Raw genomic sequence first — 26,983 nt, 5'->3', positions numbered from 1 at the left:
GGTAACTGAGAGATCTTCCGGATTCCCTTCCTGATGGTTTTCCCGCTAACTGTACCGTGACTCAATAACTAAAGGGCTTGGTTTCCTCTTACTTTAGTTGCTCAACTGGAAAAGAGAAGAAAACTGCTACAGGAACTCCCTTGAGGGCAGGGGATGCATTTGTGCCCAAGTTTCCACAGTAAATTTTCAGATGGTTGTAAGGGAGCAGGTACAATTCTTTATTTACACTTCTGTGAACCTCATCATCATGATGATGGGGACTTCATCAGTAGTTCTGGTCTTACCAAAGTTGCTCACGGTACACAGGAAAAAGGATGAAACAAAAGAGTGTACCATGTTTCCTAGGAAATGGACTAAACTTTTGCATACCTGCTTCCGTCATTGCATGTCGTGGAAATTCCTTTTCCTGGACTCCATTAGAAGAGTTATTTTTATAATTTTGGTTTTTACCTTGTGGTTTATTTATGTACTGTAAACCTACATACAGTCATTGACAATCACACCTGAGATATGCATTGCTTAATGCATCAACACCAAAGAAGAACTTCTTACCAAGAAGCCAAAAACAAGCAAAAATATTGCTTTTTAGATATATCATTTCTTTGCATTATTATCATGAAGTACTGCTTTCTAGCTTTTTGGTGGCCCTGTGAATGAAATTTGAAATTTTTGTGCTGCCATTGACAATGGTGGAAATAACTTGAGATGTACAGATATTTGAGGCAGTGGTAAATGAAATTCACAACTACAAAACAGATTCCAAGGAGTTGTTTCAGTTAGTTTTTCTTTGGGGAGATTTTTTTGGTGATTCATTTTGTTTGTTTTGTTGGTTGTTTCAAGGACAAGGGCTACAAATTACAAACTGAGTATTTTTGAAAAATTGGTTCTTGAGCTAGTGATTTAGAACTTACAGTGATTGTTTCTTTAGAAAAAATGATAGAATCAGCAACAGAACCAAAACTAATTAGCTGGAAATGAGGTAGACTGTCTTCCTGCTGTCCTTTCTGTTTAGCATGCTCGCCTGGAATTCCAGAGTCTTCCACTGGCCTCAAGGATGTTAAGCTGAAATTGAAGGCAGCAGCTATCAGAGGCTCGCTCTTACCTGGATCAGGGCTGTGGTGATGTGGTCTTGAACAGTCACTCCAGAGGCACTTGCCTTCTGCTGCTCCAGTTCTTTAAATGATTTTGTCAGCACCGAATCTGTGTTAAACCCTTTTCTACTTCTATTTCCTTTGCAGTCTTTTGCCCTTTCTTGATATTTTAATGGAGCAGAATTTTTCCTTGGGCTGTTTCCAGGCCAAGGGCTCCTCCATATACATCCTTTTGCTGTATTTTCTTTCCATTCCTATTTTCTTTCCTATTCCTAATTCCCTTTCCTTAGCCTGGTCTTTTGCATAAGCTTTGATTATACAAAATCTATCTTTGGCTCACTGAAATTATAAAACCAGATCAAAATACATCCGTACTCTGGTATTTAATTCATGTAATACTAAAATACTAATATTAATATGTGTTTTATTGATAGCTAATATTTTATCAGCATCACTTTTTACTATTTGTCCTTAGGTACCACTATGCTTGAGAAAAAGCTACAGTTTCTCTATCCTTCTGTCCTGAATCTTTCCTGGTAGAATGACTGATAAAGGAGGCCGAGGTAAAATCAAGTATCCTAAGAAAGGAGGCCTTACAAGAAAGGAGCTGTGTTTGGTCTGAAGTAGGAGTCAGGCCCCTAAAGAAGATGAGCAGGGGGGAGAAGCAATTTCAGGGAATGCCCAGGGAACTGAAGGGACAGGACACAATCATTCCACAAAAGTGGGAGTAATTGTGTGCATGTGAGATGATCCTACATGTGCACAGGTGGCTTAGTATAAGAGTCCACCCTGCTGAATAGCTAGTTGGAAGCCTAAACACCACCAGGCTTTATTATTTGTCTATAATATCAGTGGCACCTGCTTAGATGTGAGACACAGTGTTTAGTTCACAACCTGAATAACCTTAAGATGGCACTGCTTACATGGAGCGTAATGAGGTCCCATTATCTTTAGACGGCCATTACATTAGCTTGATGATTATAAAAGTCATGTGTTCTTTTGAAAATTAGAAATAAAGATCAAAAGAAGAGAACAAAAACATTTAAAATCTCCTCCAATAATATTTGGATATCAAACATTTGGTATTTCCGTATTCATATATCCCTGGATGTGTTATACATGTATATATGGGCATGTATTTTAGCATGTTTTATTATAAATAAAATTTTGCATTTTCTTTTATCTACTTAGAAGGTTGTGTAATTTTCTCTTGTTAAAAAATTGTATGCAAAAAATATTTCTAGGGTTGTCTGATAGTTCATTCTCCTAACAGTGCACATAGAATATGCTTCAAATTTTCTTTTTTTAAAAAAAAAAAAGATTTATTTACTTATTTGAAAGTCAGAGTTACACAGAGAGAGAAGGAGAGGCAGAGAGAGAGAGAGAGAGGTCCTCCATCCGCTGGTTCACTCCCTAATTGGCCACAACCATCGGATCTCCGCTTATCCAAAACCAGGAACCAGGAGCTTCCTCCAGGTCTCCAGAACCGGTGCAGGGGCCCAAGAACTTGGGCCATCTTCCACTGCTTTCCCAGGCCATAGCAGAGAGCTGGATTGGAAGTGGAGCAGCCACGACTTGAATTGGCACTACGCCACAGCCCCGGCCCCAAATTTTCTTTTATAAGTAATGCTACATGAAAGTCTTTGCTTATAAATCCTCAGACTTTTACCTTGAAAGAGATTGCTAGAAGTGAAAGCTCTAGGTCAATGAGACAAACTCTTTGAAGCCTCTTGAACCACCCTAAAAAATAGTTTCACTCAAGAAAGGTATACCAATGTACACTTCCAGCATTGGTTTACACAGTGCCCATTCAAAACCATCCATGCCAACAATGAACAATATAATCTTTGTTAATCTTTGCCAATTTAGTTGGCAAAAATTTTAAGATATTGCTGGTATTTATTTTGCTAATCATTTAATAATCCACTTTCTCTCTTGCTTTAAAGTCCTTAATAAATGAGGAAGGGAGACAGCTTCTGCGTGCTTTTTTATATTTCATATATTTGTTTGTTGTTTCATAAATTATGTTTGTTGACTATTTTTCTTTAGGCATTATTTTAAATATATTAATCCACTATTACATATTGATTATAAATATCCTCCCTTCTCTTTTGCTTTATAATTTTAATTTAGATGTTTTTGATTTAGAAATGTCTTTAGTTTTTGTCAGTCAAAGGAATTTTTTTGGTAGTTTCATACACTCATCCCCACACACACAAACACAAGGTACTTCAAAAGTCTTGTGGAAAATTGGATTTTAAAAAAGTTTATTTTTGTACAACAAAAAAATCTTGAAATCCATACAGAAAATGGATCTTCAAAAAGTTCATAAAAAAATGTGCTTTATGGAAAAACTATGCATGTGTTTTTCCTCATGAACCTTTTGAAGTATCCTTTTATCTTATAGATATGCTTGTTCATGAGTTCTTTCTAATCCTACAGCCAGTTAAGTAACTCACCTATATTTTCCTTTTTGTACATATGCTTGTGATTTAATTTTTACTCTTTATATTTAAGCTCTTTATAATGATTTTATATACTATATGATATATGGAACTAATCACTTATTTTTATAATAATTTAATAGTCTGCTTTCTCTCTCACTTTGCAGTCCTTTATAAAACAGTGAGGGGAAGCAGCCTATGCATGCTTTTTTTTTTTTTTTTAACAATTTTTTTTTTTTTTTGACAGAGTGGATAGTGAGAGAGAGAGAAACAGAGAGAAAGGTCTTCCTTTTTTTTTGCCGTTGGTTCACCCTCCAGTGGCCGCTGTGGCCAGCGCATCATGCTGATCCGAAGCCAGGAGCCAGGTGCTTCTCCTGGTCTCCCATGCGGGTGTAGGGCCCAAGCACTTGGGCCATCCTCCACTGCCTTCCCGGGCCATAGCAGAGAGCTGGCCTGCAAGAGGGGCAACCGGGATAGAATCCGGCGCCCCAACCGGGACTAGAACCCAGTGTGCCGGCGCTGCAAGGCGGAGGATTAGCTTGTTAAGCCACGGCGCCGGCCTATGCATGCTTTTTGATCATTAGAAAACTTGTTTTTGTTTTCATTGTATTTGAAAGACAGAGAGAGACACAGATAGACCAAACTTTCCCATCCTTGGTTCACTCCCCAAAACCACACAACAGCCAGGCTGGCCAGACCAAAACCAGGAGCTGGTGGCTCAGTGCAGCAGAGCAGAAGCAGGGCAAGGGTTTAAAGCAGGCACCAGATACACGATGCAGACATTCCAAGTGGTTTCTGAACTGTTGGGCCCAAAGACCTGCCCCCATTTCAAGGTTTTTAAAAGCAGTTTGCAAGCAATATTATAACAAATGTTGAGTTTAGATGAATTCTACCTTAATTTAATTCTATCTTGTTCATAAGAACATGTGGTCACTGGAAAAACTCAGAGATTATTTTTGCATATTATTTTTGCATATCTAGCCATCTTTTGTTCGTGTTGTTGTTGTTGTTGTTTTATCTTTATCCAAAATGGAACTTCTGAATTAGTGGTTCTCAACTGGGGGCAGTTTTGTTCCTAGGGGACATTTGGCAGTGTCTGGACATTTTTGGTTGTTAAGGCTAGAAGGGGCACTGGTGACATCAAATAAGAAGAAATCAGGGTACTGCTAAACACCTGATGCACAACCCTAGAACAAAGTATTATATGACCAAACTGTCAACGGGGGCTGAAGATGAGAAGCTCTACTCAAAATGTGTACAGATTACAGTGCTTTGACTTGTCAAGGGTAATACCATGCTAATAGATATTCCAATAGACAGGTTAAAGTTGTTTGTTTTCTTGAAGCCTATATTCCAAACAGATAGTCTCCTAAATGACCCCTTCTGTATCTCTTCTTCCAGCAACCCTTCATATACATCATTCTCTAATTTGCTCTCCTTCTCACATTCCTTTGCTGCCTCTCTTTGCTCCTCCCATTTCCTTTCTATCCCTATTGAGTCTTATTCTCCCATTGTGTTTATTCTTCCCTACTCATCTCAGCCATTTTCTCTTTTTCTCCATCCATCCTCCCCTTTGTTACCCTACCTCTTCAACTTTTTCTGTAGTAGCTGAATTTCAGGGAACAATGAAAAAGGTTTTAGAATGTGATCTTTCTAAGTTTGTATCCTGGCTTTAATATCTTACCATCCCTGTTTTCCTGATTACTTAATCCCTTGGAGACTCAATTTCCCTATTTGCAATGGGTATAAACTTACCTTAAAAGTCCTATGAGGATTCAGTGAAATTTTGTATGCTAAATGCTTAGCACACAGAAAACCCCCAATATTAGCTCCCTATTTCTCCCTCATCACCTCGCTTTATCATCTTTCTCTTTGGTTCCCTTCTTAATATTCCCCACAGCTAACCACATCACAGAACTGTATTTTTAGTACATGTAATTCTTAGATTTATAGAATAAATGTTATTTAGTTTTGAATAAAGTATTAATATTTCCTTATGAAAGTCAAATAAATTGTTTGATTATTCTACAAGGAAAAATAACCTATCAACCTAAGTTATGTTGCTTTTAATGTAGATCTTTATTTGGTCTTATTTTCCCTTTTAGGCCAGTAATCTCTGATAGGAAAAAGAATACTCACCCTCCCCTGTATACAAGTTAACCTGCTATTAAAGAGAAGTGATACAGCAAGGTTAAAGGGAGAAACTGAAAGTATCTTGACATCAGTCTTGCCCCAAGAAACATAAGTTTAAACTCTGTATCTTTACTCAAGCTTTTTTTAAGCATTGGTTATGCCTTGGTCATACCATTTTCACTTTCTGTCTTCTATAGAGTCTCCATTTTATCCTGCAACAGCAGTCTCCTGTCATCAAAAAAATCTTTAAGTTCCTCCCAATTATGTTTTAGTTCATTAAATGTGTCCATGTGTGTTCAAAGGAGTTGATAAGACATTGGAGGAGTAGTTTCAATTGAGCAGAGACACTGAATTTCTAATTAACTTGAGGCAGAAGATATTTTCCATCTTCTGATCTAATAAATTCGTCCCATATCCAGTGTATTTTTTTTCCATTTAACTTCATTGGCAGCTGTGCCTTATCTTGGCATGGGAAGAGGAAATTATTGGCTTTATTTGCTGCTGTTTACTTAACAGCAACTGCAGCTTATTAGAGTTCTGACCATAGGGAAAGCATAGTGCATATATTTTTAACTTAATAATGAAGGATAAGATTATTATTAATACTTAACATCTAAACATTATATATTTAGAAAATTAAATAAATTTCCATTTGTCAGTTTACTGTATCTCCTTTGATTTAATTTTTCTAGTATCTATGTTTGAGAGTTTTTTCATTACCTCTTCCAAATAATCCAAAAAATTATTTGTGTTGTTTAGCGTCTTGATCAAAATTTTGCTTGGGTTGTGTGCAGACCATCTACAGAGGCAGAAAATTTAATTTTGATATATCTTGAAATGTAAATTCTATCAGTTTGATTTCAAATTCCCTATCCCATGCTCTTCAGAGATAATAACATATAGCAGAAAAGAAATTTTTACTGCTATAAAATGAGAATTGAGAAGAAAAATCATTTTTCAGAAATTTCATTTTGACTACTTTCAATAGACAATCCCTCCCGTCTTGTGTAGCATCTATCATATTGTACTGCACCCACAAGATACTCATGTCTCCAGAGATTTCATTTCTTAAAAAAGGTAGATTTTAGGGGAAGTACCAAATGTAGGACTTTCGTAAACTGCAACTTGAATTAAGAATCTTGTTAGTCACATTCTTCACTTCATGGATCATGGTTGTCTATCATTAGTTCATGGAAATCCCTTTGCTTAATTATTTTGTCACTGAGTAACCACTCCATTCCACTACGATGTGGATCTGTTTTAATATTTTGATAGATATAACTTAAATCAAGTGTGTCTTTTTGAACATCTGATAATTTTGCTCATGTATGTTTCCAGCTGTGACTTGTGATTTTTTTTTTAAAGAGTTATCTTATTTATTTGAAAGACTGAGTTACAGGAAGAGAGAGGTAGAGACAGAAAGAGAAAAGGAGGATCTTCCATCCACTGATTCACTCCCCAAATGGCCACAATGGCCGGGGCTGGGCCCGGCTGAAGCCACGAGCCAGGAGCTTCTTCCAGATCTCCCATGTGGGTGGCAGGGGCCAAAATACTTGGGCCATCTTCCTCTGCCTTCCCAGGTGCATTCACAGGGAGCTGGATCAGAAGTGGAGCAGCCGGGACTTGAACCAGTGCCCATATGGGATGCTGGCATTGCAGGAGGCAGCTCTACTTGCTATACCAGCGCCCATGACTTATGATTTTAAAAATACTAAATCCTATTAGTTAAAATGAAAATATAATACAGAGTTTTATATTTTTCAATTTATATTTATTTCCAAAGCTAAGCTCTAACCAGTAGTCTCATTTATTTTTATACATGCTCTCTAAAAGTTGTTTTCCCTTTATTGTTTCCATGTAGGTCATTGAGAAATAAGTATAAAGCTTTGCATTTAGTAAATTACAAATAAGTTTTTAATATAATAATAAACAAGTTACAAATTATGATATTTGTAATGCTAAGGTTAGATGAAGCTTTATGTAGCTAGTAAGTTCTTATATATAATTATATAATTTTTTATATTTTATAGGAAATGAAAGCTACAACTACATATAATGCCTAATGAATAGGGAAATGTGTCTAGCCTCACTAGAAGAAGAAGAAATGTAAATTAAAACAATTAAGAAAGACTTTTCCTTTATCAATATCAAAGATTACAAAGATGAGATAGTGTATAAAATAATAATACACTAAAAGTTGAAAGTATAAATGAATTCGCTCTTTCTGGAGGGAAATGTGTCATCAAACCTCATGAACGGATATGTTTTGTCTCCACTTCAATATGTACAAACTACACACAACACAAGGAGGTTAAGAAACATAGTAAAAATACAGGCTGAACATCTCTGATCTAAAATCTGAAATGTTACAAAATCTGAAACTTTTTAGCTCCAATGTGATGCTACAAGCGGAAAATTCCACACTTGACCTCATGTGATGGATTACTGTCAACAGGCAGATACAGACTATGTATATAAGGTATATATGAAACATAAATGAATTTCCTGTTTACATGTGAGTCCCATCCCCTAGATATCATATTACATATGTGCACTATTCCAAAGTTAAAAAAAATCCAGAATCTGAAAATCATCTACTGCTAAGCATTTCAAATAAGTGATACTCAGTCTGTATCATTGATAGTAAATTGCAGCATTGAGATTCAAACCCATGCTTAAAATCCCTTAACCATGAAGCCAGTGTTTGGCCTTTCAATCGATTGGACTGTGAACATTGTAAGATAAGACACAAATTATTAGGCTGCATCACAGATAGGGTGAGTGTCATTTTTTGGAACTTCGGTTTATATGTACTGGGTCAGGATATACTCATAAAATATATTTCATATTGTGGATTACAGTCAAGACCACTGCACTAGCACAGCTACCTCAATTCCATCTCAGGGCCTCTGCCCAGAACTCTCCCTGAGATTTTCCCCTGGCAAATGTTCATATCATCAGCGTATCTGTTACTCCTCAGATCCCAGCCCTGACTTACATGGCAAGAACCTCTCACCCATGTTCCTCTATTCCACTGCTTGTTTTCTTTTCCCCAAAGCTCTTTTTCCTATATGAAATTACCTTATGTTTTTGTTAACATGTTTATTCTCTACCACTCCCCACGCTGCCCTCGAAGGTATTCTAAAACAATCTCTGGGAGAACAGAGACAACATGATATGGCAAATGCTTCAGGAAATTAGTTTGGCATCTCTGAGCCAGTAAGGAGTCTGTCAGAATTGCTATCCAAAAAGACACTGCTGGTAAAAATTCAACAGATGTTTTTTTCAAAGCAGTGTGTGTTCCCAGGCAAAATTACCATGACAGATTAGTTCTGAAGAGGGAGAAGCTTGGACTTTGTGTGTAACAGAAACACACTCTCCTGTCAGAATCAACAAAAAAGAGATCAGTGGTGTTAGTTGCGTGGTAAGCTTAAAAAAAAAAATCCCTGTGAAGCACTTGTAAAAAAAAAATGTAGGCAAGAAGTATAGTTCTTGATGTGCTGTATTTAAAAACCACCACAGTAGAAAGATGAAAGGATAACAAACAGGAACTGGGAGTAGTAACTGGTATGTAGTTGATATAGTCTTGCACTTTTTTTTTTTTTTTATTTTTCTTGAACATAGGATAGCAAGAAACCCAGGTACCAAATGAAACTCAAAGGTAACATAAGGTATAATTCAGACCAACCACTTCATTTGTGGTTAAGGCATAACTTTCTTTCTTTCTTTCTTTCTTTTTTTTTTTTTAAAGATTTATTTATTCATTTGAAAGAGTTACAGAGAGAGAATCATCCATCCAACTGGTTCACTCCCCAAATGGCTGCCAGGGCCAGAGCTGGACCAGGCTGAAGCCAGAAGCCAGGAGCCAGGAGCTTCATCCGGGTCTCCCATGAGGGTACAGGGGCCCAAACACTTGGCCATCCTCTGATGCTTTCCTAGGCCATTAACAGGGTGCTAAATCGGAAGTGGAGCAGCCAGCATTTGGAGTAGATGAGATTCAAACCAGCACCCATATGGGATGCCCACACTGAAGATGGTGGCTTAACCTGCTGCGCCACAGTGCCAGCCCCAAATTGAAAGTCTGTATTATCTGTATATGGCTACAATTTTAGGACTTTGGTTGCTCTAATAACCTGGTTATATACTGAAAGTGTTCTATTTCTCCAATTTTATTATATTGAGTGAACATCAGTTGCCTTAAAAACTTATACTCTGTGTCTGTTATTTCTTCCCTTTTTTTCTGACTGGCATATACTTTCTTGATAGCTTTTCAAATATTCAAAAGAATTTATTGAGCTCCTGCTATTTTTCAGGCACTGTTCTAGACTGGAATACCAGGTAACAAAAACAAACGGGCCTAAATTGTACCCTTCATGAATCTTATAGTATGGAGAGAGGCCATGAATAAATCTGTACATCACTGGGTTATCAGTACTATGAAATAAAAAAAAAAAAAACAGAGAAGGTGGGAAAGGGAGAGTGGTTATGGGGTATGATTGCTGTTGTAAGTAAGGTGTTGCGGAGGTGATAGTTGAGCAGAGACCTAAAGGCAGCTGGGCTGTGTCCCTCCTTTTGTTTTGACACTCTAGGAAAGTAAAGCCAACTTTGCAGAATCTCAGTCTTAGTAATTGAGGTAACATATAGCTTCCCAATCTGGATTCCCAATTCATTCCTACCCATCCCCTCCTCCAGTTTTCTGTATTTTATTACTACTGTATGCTTTTGTTCCCATCATAACAAAATTTAAATCTTTTGTGGAAAGGTGAAAGAAAAAAGTCTTTAATTATGGACTTCAGGTAGAATACCTTTCTTAAGGAAGATAATCAGACCTTGTAATGAATTTGTTTAAATGTTTGATTTATTTTTAATGCATAGTTTAACTCCTTTGTATTACAGGATTTAAAGGCTTGATTAGTTGATATGAAGAGGTGAAGATGAGAAGGTGGATTTGTTATTCAGAGAAAAGTACATTTTCTGAGTGAGCTCAGAATTTGTTTTCAAAATACTCTTGATTTCCAGTCCTAGCTGACTGTTGATTCTGAGGACATTCTCTAGAGGCTGTGAGCCCTCTAGAGTCTAATAGCACCCACCGTATGGCATTTTTCTAGAGTAGGTGCTTGGAATGCATCTATTTAATATGTTTAATGAACAAACAAGTAATGAATGAAGATGGAGAAAAACAAATTAAAAATACAAGAAGTTTTTCTTCTAAAAAGATTAGAAACATTTCACTAACAGTTTTCTCTTGGCCAGGGAATCATTTAAAAAGTGAGTATCTTCAGCACGTAGAACTGTGTAAATATTAATAAAATCATTTGAGTAGATGACATCTCCATGGAAAGAAAATATGGTGTAAAAAAAATGATAAGATAGCCTTACCAGTAAGCCTCTGCAGAGTTCTAAGCCAAGAACTCAGAGGAGAATGAGCCAGGAGGAGAAGGAGCAAAGAAGACAAAGGAGTTGAAGGCATCTAGAATGACCAGTGGGCCTCTTAGCTACACTGCAGGTTTTTTGCAGTCACTGAGCTAAGGTTATCTGTAGGAAAGCCAATTTTAGGGTACGTGATTATGAGTTTCATAGTGGGTGTGTTGAATTTGAGGTTCCTGTAAGACATCTACCTGGAAACTTTGAATTTGCAATTGAGCATACAAGTCTAGGAACCTGAAGAGTTGTCTGAGCTAAGCAGTGATGCTCTCAAAGAAAACTACGAATCTGTTATAAAACTATGGCTCATTTTAATTAGTGAAGTTTTAATATGGTGATTTGTATGCATATCTTTCCTTAAATATTAAGCAGCTTAATGACAAGGGAGTATGGGTTATTTATTTGGCATATCCCACAGCACTCACCTTGCTCATGGAAGTCATGTATTTATTGCTTGCTGTCTTGATTTAAATTGACTAAAGAGTTAATTTTTGTGAAGCAGCATGTTCTGTAAAGCAAGGATTGTGAATTATCAGAGTTGAAATGTAGTAATAAAATATTAGTTGTACTCAGGGAGGATGTGACACACACCAAAATCTTGAGTGTGGTTTCCTGAAAGTCAGCAGCCATCAATCAGTCTGACAACTCATGTCTGCAGGCTTGCCACAAATACATGCACAGCATGTCTTGCATAAAGTGCAGGTGCAAAACTTGCTGAGAGGAAAAGAGCATAACTTTAGAATGTAACTACAGCAGAAAATTTAAATACAGCAGATAATTTCTAGTCATTTTCACTATGTCACTGCCCACTAAAAATACCTAATATAAAATTAGGTGGTTTTATGTAGATACACTGTTTGTCAAAGAAATTTCACAAACCCACATATTTTCCTTTATCTTCAAAACCAGATTCCTACAGATTCTTTAGTGCTATCATTAAAAGCTGTTATATTTTTCCCAGCTTAGTCCAAGTCATTGATAAGTAATCAAAATTTTACTTAGTAAGAACTACATGACAATGGTTATTTCAGAACTACAAAAAGAAAAACCAGCCAAGTCACTGGAATTTTTATAGCTTTTTGAAAAATTATCAGAGTCCTAAGTTCAGTTAACTTACTATAAGACAAAATATCATTATAATTCTTAATAAGAAATTAGTTATTTTATTTTTAAAGTTTTTATTTATTTATTTATTTATTTGAAAGTCAGAGTTATAGAGAGGAAGAGACAGAGAAAGATCTGTTCATCTGCTAGTTCACTCTACAGATGGCCGCAATGACCAGGACTGTGGCAGGCCGAAGTCAGGAGCCAGGAGCTTCATCCAATCCCTCACGTGGATGGCAAGAGCCCAAACACTTAGGCTATCTTCCACTGCTTTCCCCAGGCCTTTAGGAGGGAACTGGTTCAGAATTGAAGTAGTCAGGACATGAACCATCACCCATATGGGTTGCTTGCATTGCATGTAGCAGCTTCACTTGCTACACCACAATACCAGTCCGAATTAGTTAATTTTAAAAGAAATTTAATTCTAGCAAGGATAGTTCACATGTGTGCATACTTTTATTAGATATAATAACACATTTTTCTTTCTTCAAATCTAATATGGGAAAAACATACATGTATATATTACAGCATAATCAAATACAGTTTCAAACTTTCTTAAGGCTGTGTTTCCTTGGCCTCAGTACGAAGTTAAAACTCCTATCCCAAAGTTTAATTTAGAAAAAAAAGGTATTCACAAAGTCATAATGTTAGGGCTTCTTTCAATAAATTATTGTCAAACTGCCAGAGCAGCGGCATTAGTGGTAAACTTGGTGCTTTTAAAAAGCAGTTCTCTTCTAGTTAATGCTTCCAGTTCTGTCTGGTGCCACTGTTCTCATGGTACTTCTGCTTTGGTTTTTGTCCTAAAAGAAAGTGTGATTTGATTTGCCTAATACACAAGTGTTCTAGTTCCAACCAGGATCTCTGTTTAACAGTTTTCAGAATGGAAAGGTATATGTTACAGGGTAAAATCCATTTTTGTGCTTAGTAGTGTAAATAGTAGGATTTAGGCCTATGATTAAACTACCTTAAATATGCTATACTGTATAGTGAACCACATACAAAAACCACAAAACCACTTTTAAAAAATATTTATTATTTTTGCTGAATGTAAGTGAATAAAGAGAAGTGTAACTGTTTGAATTGCTATATAAAGCTGGTACATTAAAATAGAATATGAATGATCACAAATCTAGTTTTGTTGTAAAGAAGCATATAAGTCAATACTTCAAAAAGTCTGTGGTAACAGTGAATTAAATTTGAAATCTATGCATACTTTTCATAATTCACACTATTCATGAATTTTTTGAAAATCACTCATGGTATAGGACTTTAGGACATAGGCTTCAGAGCCAGATTGCCTAAATTTGTGTCTTCACTGTACTAGTAGTTAGATGAGCATGAGTAAATTATGCCATCTCTCTTCTTCAATTTTCTTTATGTAAAGATCAATGTACTTAACATTGCTTGTCAGATACTACATATTCAAGTGGTTAGTTATTTTTAATTAATAAATATGTTTTAAATGTGTTAAAATTTAATTTAAATGTTATTTACTTGTTAAGACTTACTTATTTCAGAGTATATCTTCATAGGACTAGCCTTTAGAATGAAGAGAAATAAAAAGCAAGAAATGAGTCTTTGCAAGTGACTCAATGCTGAAGTAAAGATGTTTTTGACAACCACAGAATCAGTTTGTGGTATACACAGCTGTCCTATTATATAACAATTCAAATGCAGTTAAGCATACTATATTAGGTTGTGTTTCTTTTCTTTCTTTCTTTTTTTTTTTTTTTGTCAGCTCTCATTATTTAATATTTTTGCAGTTGACCTTTTTGGAAACAAATGCCAAGATTTTACACTCTTAAGCACGCATCACAACCTGACTTAAAATACAATTATTTGTAAAGGAATGCTAACTTCCTCACTAGATCATTAGCTTTTGGAAGCAAAGAATGTAGTCTTGTATATTTAATACATTATTTGCACCATGAAAATGTTAATTGGACAGGATTGGTTCCATAAAATGATAACTTTTCTGGAAGATTATAAAGGCTGATAGAAATTATTTTAATTATGCTAAAAATTGGTTTTAAAAGACAAATTTGGCTGTGGTATTTAATGTACTGAAGGCAAGTAAAGAAAAACAGGACTATTCTAAGATTTAAATTTCCTTATTGACTTTCCTTAGGCTTAATGAAAAAATGAGTTAATTGCCAGCTAAAGTACTTGATAGACTCTGTTGAGCAAAGAAAGAAAATTGCCTATATAATAGTGGGTGAGAGAAGATAATGAGGAAAGAGAAAAAGTAAGCCATTTGTTTTATCCATTTAAACTTTAAGAATAAGCAAACATTTAAGGATTTTTTTTAACTGTGAAAGAACCATCTAATTAAATGGATCCTCAAAAGTCAGATTTTTTTTTTTTTTTACCCAGAGTTTGTCACACAGCTTATGAAGAATAATAGTGCTTAAAGCCCCAGGACTGAGAGGAACAAACTAGTTCCCAGCCATCTAACATCCTGTGGTGCAGCATTGAAGAAATTGCCCTTCAGTTCACTATCAAGAGTAATTCATGTCCAGTAACAACTCTAGTAGAACTTGCAGAAGAATGAAGAAAGAGATTTGTCAGATTCTCTCCCCAGCAAAGCAACAATTTGGCTGGTGAAGACTTTTTTTAAAAATTTATTTGAAAGGCTGAGTGCATAGGTGGTGATGGGGGACAGAGAGAGAGAATGCTTTCACACATTGGTTCATTCTCCCAAATGGCCGCATCAACCAGGGCTGGACCAGGCCAAATCTAGGAGCCCAGAACTCTATTAAGGTCTCCCATGTGGATGGCAGACATCCAGGCACTTGGGCCATTTTCCAATTCTTTCCCAGGCACATTGGAAGGAAGCTAGATAGTAAGCAGAGCACCTGGGATTCCAACTGGCTGTGATATGGGATGCATCCATCTCAACCAGCTGCTTAACCTGCTGTACCACAGTGCAGGACTCAACTGATAAAAACTATTAAGAAAAAACAAATAAAACAATCTTTTAAAGTATAGGAATTATCCTAAGGGCATATAGCAAATGGAGACATTCATTCAAGGAAACCTATTAAATCTTGGTAAGAACATGAGTATTTGTGGCATTTGAGGCAAAACCTACTCTGTCACCTCCACCTCACAGTGCTGTGTTACAGAAGCTCCACCTTAGCACATATGGCAAAGAAGATGGGGTTCACTCTCCCCCGACTTGCATCCTAGGGCCACAGTTTCACCCTAGAGAATTAGACCTCTGGTGTTCCTATCTATTCCCTCCATTCCCTTCTAGCTCCAGCAGAGCAATGATGGAAGAGGAGCTCTGCTCAGGAGAAGAAACAAACCGTAAAGGAAAAGAGCTTCATAATCTGCCTGAGAGCACTGACTTTGGTAAAGAGAGTAAAGAACTCCAACCTGATTTTGTTGTTGAAAACAATATATACAATTTCAAAATTTTTTGCGCCAAAATAAGCTTGATCTTTTAACTGAATTCTTCCATAAACTTTTTAAAGTATCCCTGTACATATCTGGTAAAGAGCAATTAAAAGAAAGTAAGTAGCTCTATTATCTGTCACATCAAAAGCAGCTAAAAGTTTTTAAGAGAGAACCAGGGAAAGAATCTGCTCTTAAGACCAGGAGAGGGGAGCTCATATGCTGGGCTGCAACCACTCAGGCGCAATCACATCAGGATGTGGGGTAGACTTGAAAGCATTCTGCATGCTACTCCATAGGCCCATGGACATAAGACAAAAGCCTCAATAGCACACAGGCTTTAAATACAAGCACTGACCAGACTCTGAAGTCAGCAGACTACAGTGAAGTTGTAAAACAATGAATGGAAGTTGTCAAGCAAATTAGTTAAAAGGAGAAGAAGTTGCAGCAAGAAAATGTAGAATTGTTACTCATCCACTGGTTCAATAAGCCTCAATTTGCAAACTACTCTGCTACCCAAAAATTGTTTCCCTTTTGCTTGTTATGCACCTTTACCTGTATTTTGTAATGGTTAACTTTCCTTAGTTATTTCCATAAGTTCACGTTGTTGAGGCTGGCATTACTTGATAGCTATGGAAAGCCAATCAAAAATGGCTAGGAGAGATCAACATCTCAGTTTTTACTTTGTGTTCTTTTATGTTCAAGTATTTGCAACAACCGTTTATCCATGTATTCTTTTGTAGTATTTAAAAATGATTTTTAGAAAGTTCCATTTAAAAGTTTCCACTTGGGCCCCACCTTGTGACACAGCAGGTTAAACTGCCACTTCGAACGCTGATATCCCGTATCTCAGTACCAGTTCAAGTTCCAGCTTCAGTGTTTCCAATCAGCTCCCTGCTAATGTATCTGGGAAAGCAGCAGATAATGGTCCAAATAATTGGACCTCTGCCACCCATGTGGGAGACCCATATGGAGTTCCAGGCTCTTGGTTCCTGACAAAACCCTGGCTGTGGTAGCCATTTGGGGAGTGAACCAGCAAATGGTAGATCTTTCTTTCTCTCCCTCCCTCTCTCTGTTTCTGTCTCATTCTGTCACTCTGCCTTTGAAATAAATAAATAAATCTTAACAAAATGTTTACGTTTTGCTGACACCCATTACTTTTTTTAAATATTAGTAATACATTCTACAGGTTAACAATTGTTAGTAACAATAAAATCAAAATAATGATGAAGTAGTAAGCACTATAGTTAAGAACACAGGCTTTGGGTAAAAATACTGGCTGAAATAAATGAAGATTAAATGGCATAATAAATGTGAAATGTTTTAAATAATATCTAGCTTATAGTAAACATTTGGTTAGTGGTAGCTTTTTTTAATCACCATAGCTAGCTCCTTAGTTCCAAGTGACAAAAATGCAAATCCTATTAGATTTTAAAACAATTTATTGGCTCATTTTATTAAAAAGAGATTGCCATAGTGACCATTTAGGTGGTGAACCAATGGAAGGAAAACCTTTCTCTCTGTCTCTCTCTCACTGTCTAACTCTGCCTGTCAAAAAAGCCACTCAAAAGAGCCGAGATCTACATGCTTACTGGCTTTAATAATATTCAAATGGTATCCGTGGAACTCTGTCTCTATCCATTTTGTGGCTTGGCTTTACAGCCTCATTCTTAAGCAAGCTTTCCCTTCATAGTAATAAGATGTTCTACATATTACCAGTTAACTAATAACTGTTTTGTTCTTTTTTAAGTGTTTCTTTTTCAGTAATTGCAACTAAAGTCTTGGATAGAGTCTGTCTTGTATTACATGCTCATTTCTTAATCAATAATGTTTCTAAGTAAATGAAATGTTCTGACTGCCATGAGATGGGGAAATTTGACATATTCAAATAACACATGAACTAACAGTGGATAGGTGATTATTTCCCCAAAGGAAATTCAAGGTGCTACTGGTCGAAGAAAGTAGAATAAATTGCCGGCAGGCAAAATGAGTATATTTCCAAGTACATATTTAAGAATATGCAGTAATACAACAGTAATACCATTGTAATACTGCACACAAGAAAACAGTTGATAGTGGGGTGGGCAGTTGGAGTATCAGTTAAGACATCACTTGGGACCTCTGTGTCCCATATCGGACGGAGTACCTGAATTTGAGTCGCAACTCCACCTCTGATCTCATCTTCCTGCTAATGTGCACCATGAAAGGCAGAGGTGATGGCTTAAGTAATTGGATCCCTGCCAGCCAAGTGGGGGACCTTGATTGAGTTCCCTATTCCTGAGCATTTGTTTCTCTATCTCATCAATTAAAATTTAATTAATTAAAAACTATTGACAGTGAATATTAAAGTGTCAGCCACTCAGGGAAAGTCTGTGTGTAGAATGTAAATTGTGCTTTTGCAGAAGAGAACACATAGAAGTTGTATCAAGACAATGTGCACAGGTCATTCCATGGATAAGGTTGTTATCTATGGTTGTTCCATAGAAAACATCCCACCTCAGTTTCTACATTATTAAATTGTCATAACACTTGAAGCAAAATACAACTGAATTTAATTATCATGAGAAAGATGATCACTAAGGTACATTAATTATCTCAGGCAACATGGTACAATAGAAAGAATAGAAGTACATAAGACATCAATTCTACTAAAACCGCAGTAATAATATTATCAACCTTGGGGGCATATTATGCATATTCAAAAAGCTTTTTGTATGCTTCCTCATATTCTTGTCACAACAGTTCTGTGAGATAGGAATTCTGATGTTTCTTTTGTAGATGGAGAAGCCAAGGATCAATGGTTAAATAACTTGCCCTGTATCACACAGCTGATATGTGATAGCAGAATTCGAATCTCTGCTATTTGTTTCTGAAGCCTGTATTTTTTTAATAGGCTATGTGACTTAAACTCTTTATTCCTTGATTCTAAGTAGGAGACTTTGGTTAGTTTAATTATTTATAAGGATCCTTCTAAGAAATCGTCTGATTGTTTAAGGTGCCACTTTTAATTTCTCATCATTAATTTTAGTATCTTTTAAGAACATGAATTAAAACACACACACATGCATATATACTTTTATTTACTGTGTTTGAGAGGTAGAGACAGAGAGCTCCATCCACTGGTTTACTTCTCTACCACATGGGTGGTGGGACCCAACTACTTGAGCCATCACCTGCTGCTTCCCAAGGTATGCATTAGAAGGAACCTGGAATTGGGAGCAGGGCTGTGACTCAAACCCAGGCAATCTAAATGGCATGCAGGCATCCCAACTGGTGACTTAACCACTAGGCTATTCCTTACACTGATAACACCTTTATTTTTATGTATGTCTTCAACCTTGGACAGAAAATGAATCATGTCACTATTTTGGTAAGAACATTTTTCAGTGTGCATGTTATATTATCTGTGTAACTCTGAAGGAAGCTGTGTGTTTGATAAATGTACTTCCATTGAAGTCATATATATAAGGAATAAAATTTGGCAAAGACACAAAGTGATGATCAAAGTCAGAACAGGGGAAATATCTCCCTCCCTCTGCATTTCTGAACTATGTACTATTTTCTGTATGCAGGCTGTTTTGGGGGAGGGACAGGGAAGGGTTGCTGTACTATGATTCTGCCAAGTATAACTCTTAATTTTTGCTTGGAGTTTTTTCTTTTTTCCAGATTTGAATCTGAATTCTAGTCACAACTTAAAAAGCTATGAAACTGTCCTAATCAGCTATAAATAGCTTTACCTTTCTTAAAAATTTTGGAAGATTTATTTATTTACTTATTTGAAAAGCAGAATTACAGAGAGAGGTAGGAAGATCTTCTTTCTGCTGTTTCATTCCCCAAATGGCAGCAAGAGCCAGGGCTGGACCAGGCCAAAGCCAGAAGCCAGGAGCCTGGAATTCCAAATGAGTCTCCCACATGGGTGCAGGGGCCAGAGTACTAGGACCCTCTTTAACTGCTTTCCCAAGTACATTAGCAAGGAGGATCTAAAGTGCAACAGCCTGGACTAGAACACAATGCCCATATGGGAAGCCAGCGTCACAAGCAATGGCTTAACCTGTGCCACAACACTGCCCCCATTGTTTAAATTTTTACACATGATAAAAATTAAGATTCAAACAGTTTTTCTGCACAATAAACTTATTTTTAAACTATGAGAAAAGGCAGAAAACCAAAAAGATACTGATGTTCATTTTGTTGTGTTAAAGGCACTCATTCTGTGGAAAATGAAAAATGTGTTTCCACAGCTCTTCTTTTCAGAAGTGAAATATGTAAAACATTTGAGCAGCATTAGATAGATGTTAGCTATTAAATAATATATTAATAATTGAAAGGAGGATAGTGGGAGGTTAAATGGTGTGGGGTTCTGGAGTGAGAACATCCAGGTTTGTTTCACAGATCCATTAATTACTAAGTACAGGACAATGTCTAGACGTTTAACTCTTCTGAAACTTTATGGTTTTCTTATCTGTAAATGAGAGAAATAATAGTGTCTCCCTGACAGATTGTCAGAAAAGTCAAAGATGGTGATGCATGTAAAGCCCAGTGCCTAGTATGTAGCAGGCACTCAGTGTCAGCTTTTCTACTATACCATTAGTGAGAATACCATTAATGAGAATACCTTACTACAAACATCAGAGAGATTCAGGGACCCAGATGAGTATCTGTACTTAGTAGTCTCTGCTCTTAAAATACAATGGCTTAGGAATTAAACTGAGCATGTAAATTTTAGCTAGCAGCTGTCATATCCTGTAATTTAGTCTAGAATTTATTTATAAATATCTAAAAATATATTTCACACTGTGCTCTTGGGAAAATAAAATGAATATAGATACTACATTTAAGTTTTGTTTTTATTGTTGATTTTTAATCTTAATTTGTTATTGTATGATATTTCTGTTGTTCAACAAATATTTAAACCTACAGAAAGCTAGGCATAGTACACTAAGTACTAAGGTTAAAATTTGTAAAACATGGCTCTTATCTTTAATGGCCTCATTAGTGAGTTGAAAGCTAGTGAAAGGAAATAGATACATAATTTACATATAAATAATTTATAAGTATATAAACAATTATAATAAAATACTGTGGTAGGCAGAATAAGAGTCTCCCCAAAAGTGACCACATCCTAGTCCTCAGAACCTGTGAATATGATAACTTACACAAGAAAAGGAGCTTTTCTGATGTGATTAACTTTAAGGGGAGAGTATCCTGGATTACCCAGAGGAGCTGAACCTAATCAAATGGGTTGTTCAAAGTAGAAAGCCTTTACCTAATGTGGTCAGAGGGAGATATTAACTATAGGAAAAATGCTCAGAGAGATCCACATTGCTAGCTTTAAAGATGGAAGAAGGAATCCAGGAGCCAAAAAAAAAAAAAAAAAAAAAAAAAAAAAAAAAAAACCTGGGCAGCCTATAATAGCTGGAAAAGATATAGATATATAGAAAAGAAATAGATTTCTCCCCTGGAACCTCCAGAAACATTCCTGCCAATGTTTCTAATATACAGATTTCTAATATACAGAACTATGACATTTGTGTCTTAAGCCACTAACTCTGTAATACTACACTGCTATACTGATATCAGAGGATATCAATACTCAGAAAAAATAGATATGCCCTGCATCATGGAGCCTGCGGTACAAATAAACATTAGACAAATGATCATATACCCACACTTATTGACTTAGAATGCATTAAAACTGCATTATTGATGCTATGAGACAGAACTAAGGCTTAAGCTCAGGCTAAAAGAAAAGCATGACTTATCTATACAAAGGAGAAAAGAAAGAGTGTTTTAGAAAAAACTGCATGTGCAAATACTTGTGGCAGGCAAGGGCATGACCCATTAGAAGAACTGAAAGAAGACCTTGTGTGACCAAACCATAGAAAGAAAAAGGCTGATGACAGAAAGAATGAGGCCAGAGACCTAGAAGGAAGCCAGAAACCCAGAGATCATGTTCAAGATTTTGGCCTTGATCCTAAAAGTAGGGTGGAAATGGCATGATTGGATTTGCAATTTGAAAGGATCACTGTGGCTACAGTGTGGTTATATAGATTATAGGGGAACTAACAGATGTGTGCTACAGTATTGCATAGATACTCTTGGAGGGCAGGTAAAGCTCCCACTTGTGATGACGGTATCCCATATGGGATCTTGGCTGCTCCACTTCCAATCCAGCTCCCTGCTGGTGCACCTGGGAAAACAACGGTAGGTGGCCCAAATCCTTGGGCCCCTGCCACCCACGTGGGAGATCCAGCAAAAGCTTCTGGCTCCTGGGTTTGGATTAGCCTAACTCCAGCTGTAGCAGCCATTTGGAGAGTGAACCAGCAGATGAAAGATCTCTCTGTCTCTCCCTCTCTCTCTCTCTCTAAATTCTGCCTTTCAAATAAATAAATAAATCTTAAGAAGGAGAAGAAGAAAAAGAAGAAAAGGAGGAGGAGGAGGAGGAGGGAAACTATTGGAATAGTCAAGGCAGGATATGTTAGTCACTTGCTTTAGGATTACAGCAATGGATGGAACAGTGTATAAGTATATTTAGAAGGCAAAAGAAAGGTAGGATGATAAGAGCTGGGTGTGGGTCATGGAAAAGAGCTAGAGGGTGAGAGTCAAAAAAGTGTCAGGTTTCTGGCCTTTGATCTGGTCTGTGTGACAATGGTGCCATTCGTTGAGCCTTAGAAGGAGCATTGAAAGAACACCTCTTCCTCACAGATCAACCAAGAAGTTTAAACTTTATTGTCAGTAGGAATTTCTACAAATTATTGAGTTGGATGCTTTTTGATATCTGCATGAGACAGACCAGAAAAACCAAAATGCTGTGACTTGTGGTAGTTCTGTTCCATTTGCATTTCCTTCTTTCCTGTCATGTCCTCTAGATCATCCTGTATTTTTTTTTAAGATTTTATTTATTTATTTGAGAGGTAGAGTTATAGACAGAGAGAGGGAGAGACAGAGAGAGAGGTCTTCCATCCTCTGGTTCACTCCCCAAATGGCCACAAGGGTTGGAGCTGGGCTGATCCAAAGCCAGGAGTGGGGAGCTTCTTCTGGATCTCCAACATGGGTGCAGGGACCCAAGCACTTGGACCATCTTCCTTTCCCACGTCATAAGTAGAGAGCTGAATCAGAAGAGGAGCAGCTGGGACTTGAACCAGCACCCTTATGAGATGCAGTACCACCAACTGATGGAAAGGAGGGATCAAACTCATTGATCATTATCATGCAAGTCTGTATCACAGCTTACCTCAACTACTATTCCTGCAGTGAAATGCTGGTGCTGGTTGCCACCAGACATTATAAGCCAACTGTTTTTTTTTTTTTTTCCAGCAACCTGCAAACTGGACTGGCAGTTAGTAACTTAAAATTGGCCACAATGATAGTTCTAACAATGCAAATTGAAAAACACTACAGTTTTGGTAAATGCTAGAAATAAGGATTTCCCCTCACTCCTCACAGAACCTATTGTTAAACATTTATCAGCACACCAGAGTTTGTACCCTTTAACACTGTGGGAGGCAGTTAGTCTAGTGGTTAAAGGTAGCAATGTGACTGGTTTCAGTACCCACTCTGGCTCCTGATTCTAGCTTCCTTCCCGTGTAAACCCTGGAAAGCCATGGTGATGGCTCAAGCAATTAGTTCCCTGCCACTCACTTAGGAGACCCAGGTTGAGTTTATGTTTCCTGGCTTTAGCAGGTTCTAGTCCCAGTTGTTGCAGGCACTTAGGGAGTAAACAAGTAAATGGGAACTAAAAAACAAACAAAAAATCTGTAGTATTTGAGGGACATCCTAGATACAGAATAATGTAATAAGATTGAAATCTCGCTGATAAAAGAATAGTGCCTTTTTTCTATGTCTTAAGTATCTTCCTTCAAGATTGTTTGAGCTTTCTATCCAATTAATTGTTGGATGTCTCAGATGTTTCTAGAGAACTTCATTTGTGAAAGCATGTTACTTTTTTAAAGGTATTCTTCTAGTTTTTTTTTTCCCTCTCCAGTAGGTTGACCACATTAAAGCATACTACAATAAAGTAGCAAAATTTTAGTAATTATTAATCCGGTTGATAGGCATAGAGGGACTCATTATACTGTTTTCTCTAATTGTGTGTGTACTTGAATTTTTTAATAATTAAAAAAGAGGAAAAAGCAGACCACAGATACCACAGCTTACCCAGCCCAGACCCGACCTTACTGGGTTTCCACTTCTAGTCCCGTCCCAGTTGTTCCCAGGGTCTGAGGCAATGTGATCATGCTGTCTCTTTACCTGGCTTCTGAAGGTTACCTAATTCTCCACCTTGATTTAAAAGTTATAACTACTTCTTCCGCTGAAAAAAATCTATAAATCTGCATTTGTAGATTTAATTCATTTCAGCAAGAATTTAAAATAAAATCTTCACAGCTTACTGTCATATCTTTTTATTTTTTTTTTATTTTAAACAAGAAGTTTATTTAAACAACAAGACGCTTGACTTGAAGGGAAAACTATCTAGGATTCATTTTTTTAAGAGTAATTTACCCCTACTTAAAGACAGATTGCCCTACATGTAACAGCTACGTACAAAAAAGTTATAAAATTGTCCTTGGTTTTACAATGATAAATGAAAAACATTAAAATTCTCCAATCAAACAAGGTATGCAAGGGTTTTTATGTGGTTAGTTTTTTTTGTTAAAACAGTGAGAGCAAAATAACTTACTGGAATATAAAGATAAGAGCTGAATGAGCATGCCACTCATGGAGAAAGGGGGTATTTTCACAGAACCAGGATTTTTCCCCATTCTATCTCCATTTGATGTCAATCAAAACATACCATTGGCCATTTAGTTAAAAAAAAAAAAAAGGAGAGAAAGAAAAGAAAAAATGCAATATGTTTGTGCACATACACCAGTTACTTTATGTACAATAAAGGAATGGGGAAGGGGAAATAAAAGAGTAGAGAAAACTATGCTGCAGTAGTCAGGATGTGATGGAACCAATCGCAGTTTTCAGATTGAGAATGTGTTCTTGGTCTGTAAGGACAGAGTTCTGGAGTAAAGCAGCGGGTTCCCTTTTCAGTAGACACCGCCCGTCTGCTGCTGGAACACATCAATCGTATCTTCGTCCTCCATTTCCAACTGTGCAGGTGTGTCTGATTCATTGATTGGCTGCCCGTCAAATCGGGATCTGATCTGCCTCATTGACAAACCCTGTCGTTCACAATAGGCTTTCATTAGTTTACTAAGTGGTGTATGCCTCTTAATCTTAAACTGCACCACAGAACCATCCTGCCCCGCCACCTTCAAATTAATATGATCGTTGTTCTCAGTCTTGACTCCTTCCTTGGGCTTTTCGTCGGCCATGGCGAGCGCCGGAGTCTCCTCAGCTGCCGCTTCACAAAAGAGGTAACAGGTCCGCACCGAACGAGCACACAAGCAGCACCAGGAGCGGCAGAAGAAGGAGGCGGCAACGGTGGACCACTGTCATATCAAATTGGAGAATTTCTCTCTTTCCTAAAATCACACAAATACTGAAAACAGTCTTAAGAATCTTCAGTAACAAGGAGAATATAGAATAATAAAAGAAATTGGGAAATTAAAAAAATTAGTTAAAAGTAAAAAACAAAGGCCAGAAACAATATTAACAATGCTAAATGCAGAAGTAGAAAGGTATAAGGTACCAGAAGAATTGCTAACTAAATCAAGAACTCTTCAAATTCAACCCTAAAGAAAAGTTTGCCATTAGGTACAAACAAGTCCTTTTTTTTTTAATGTATAATTCCATGGAACACCTAAAAGTACAGGAAGCTGAGAAATATAAAATTAATTCAGCCATAGCTCATCATCAGTAAAAGAAAAAAATACTTAAGAAATCAATTTTTAAAGGAAAGATAAGCAATTATAACAAGATGAAATTATCAGCATCAAAAATAATAATCATATAAATCCATTTATAATCACATAAATCCATTTCCAGGAAAGTGAATTTGGTAAAGTTCACTCTGCTGATTGAAGTGTTACAGCCTGAATTTAAACTCCCTAAATAGCTTTCAGTATATTGTTTTTCCCATTGTTTTTATGATAGAAATGAAAATCTAAAACTTTTAAATTATATATAAGTATACTTCAGAAGTTATTTTGACTCCAACACATAATAAAGACTTAACAATGATGCCCTACTGAGTTTCATTTTTCCAGTATTTCATCATTCCCAGTGGTACTGTGTTCTACATCAATTACTAGTATGTGGGAAAAGTCCACTTCTTAGAGTCATATTGAAAATCATTTTGTCTAATGACTTCAAACAAAAAATTAGAAAAGTTGTATATATATACAGAATAGAAAATAGCCCTTATTTTTAGAATGAGAAATATTTTTCATTATTGATTGAAGACTGAAATGATCAAGCTTTGGTTTCTACTAACGGAATGTAAATTTCATTCAGGTTTTTGACGAGTGCTTTAAAGCTTCCTCAGAATCATTGGCTCTTTGTGGCAGATGATTTTTGTAATGCTCCCTTTCTAAAATAGTTTTGCTTTCCTTTGGCCTAGAGAGCATATTTAATGGTAGTTAATATTTGTTATTCTATGAAACCACTTATGTAAATGCTTTTTTAACATATGAGTAATTCTCTGTCTTGTACCTACTATGAACAAGTGGATGTTCAATAATTATTTGAATCATCATTCCCCAAAAATAAATTTAATAAATTAGAATTAAAATTAATGTCACCTACATGACATAGTTTCGCCTTTGTGGTTGCACTAGGGTCTATTGAGAATAGAGAAACCACACCAGTGACTTTAACCAAGATGATTTAATATATGTAATTGCTAGTAGGTATTGAAAAATGGAAAAGGCAGAAAGAAGACACTAAGGCAGTGCTTTTCAAAGGGGGATCAATAAGCCAGCATCATAAACCTCACTTGTGAACTTGTTAGGTATATAGATTCTCAGACCACAAGCGTCACCCCTGCCACACAGGTCATGGGCCCAGCAGTCTTTGCTTTAACAACCCCTCCAAGGGATTCTAATGTATGTTAAAGTTTTAACAACAACAACAACAACAACAAAAAAAACAACATTATACTAAAATAGCAACAACCAGGAGCAGACACCACTCCTAAGACTGAGGCAGCAAAGAAAAGAAATAGAATTACTGAACCTAACAATATTGAGAAAAGGCCCTCCAGACCTGAAAACTCAGACTTCTGAGAATGAGTCAGTGTTCAACTGGTGCTGGTGTCTGGCATCAGAAGAGAGAACAACCAGATAACTCAGGAAGAGGTACCCACAGGTTGAAACTGGTATATCAAGAAGGCATGTTGAGATAGGTTCTACAAGTGTTGGGAAACTTGCAGATTGCAATCAGCTGCAGCTACTAGAAGATCCTACTGTAACCCAAGTGAAAAACAAGAGTAAGACTAACAGG

At 36.7% G+C, this 26,983-nt stretch overlaps 2 protein-coding genes across 2 annotated transcripts in view; one reads left to right on the top strand and one right to left on the bottom strand.

Moving 5' to 3' along the window:
• FAM241A (family with sequence similarity 241 member A) overlaps positions 1-26,983 on the top strand; it is a 33,695-nt gene that overhangs the window by 1,246 nt on the left and 5,466 nt on the right. The window lies entirely within an intron of this gene.
• LOC133766002 (small ubiquitin-related modifier 2-like) lies at positions 24,072-25,028 on the bottom strand. The gene has a single exon (XM_062199736.1). The coding sequence runs from the start codon at positions 24,913-24,915 to the stop codon at positions 24,628-24,630; it is 288 nt and encodes a 95-aa protein (XP_062055720.1). The 5' UTR covers positions 24,916-25,028; the 3' UTR covers positions 24,072-24,627.

The sequence above is a fragment of the Lepus europaeus genome, chromosome 8, assembly GCF_033115175.1.
Source record: "Lepus europaeus isolate LE1 chromosome 8, mLepTim1.pri, whole genome shotgun sequence".
NCBI lineage: Eukaryota > Metazoa > Chordata > Mammalia > Lagomorpha > Leporidae > Lepus > Lepus europaeus.
This window is presented reverse-complemented; position numbering and strand designations above follow the sequence as displayed.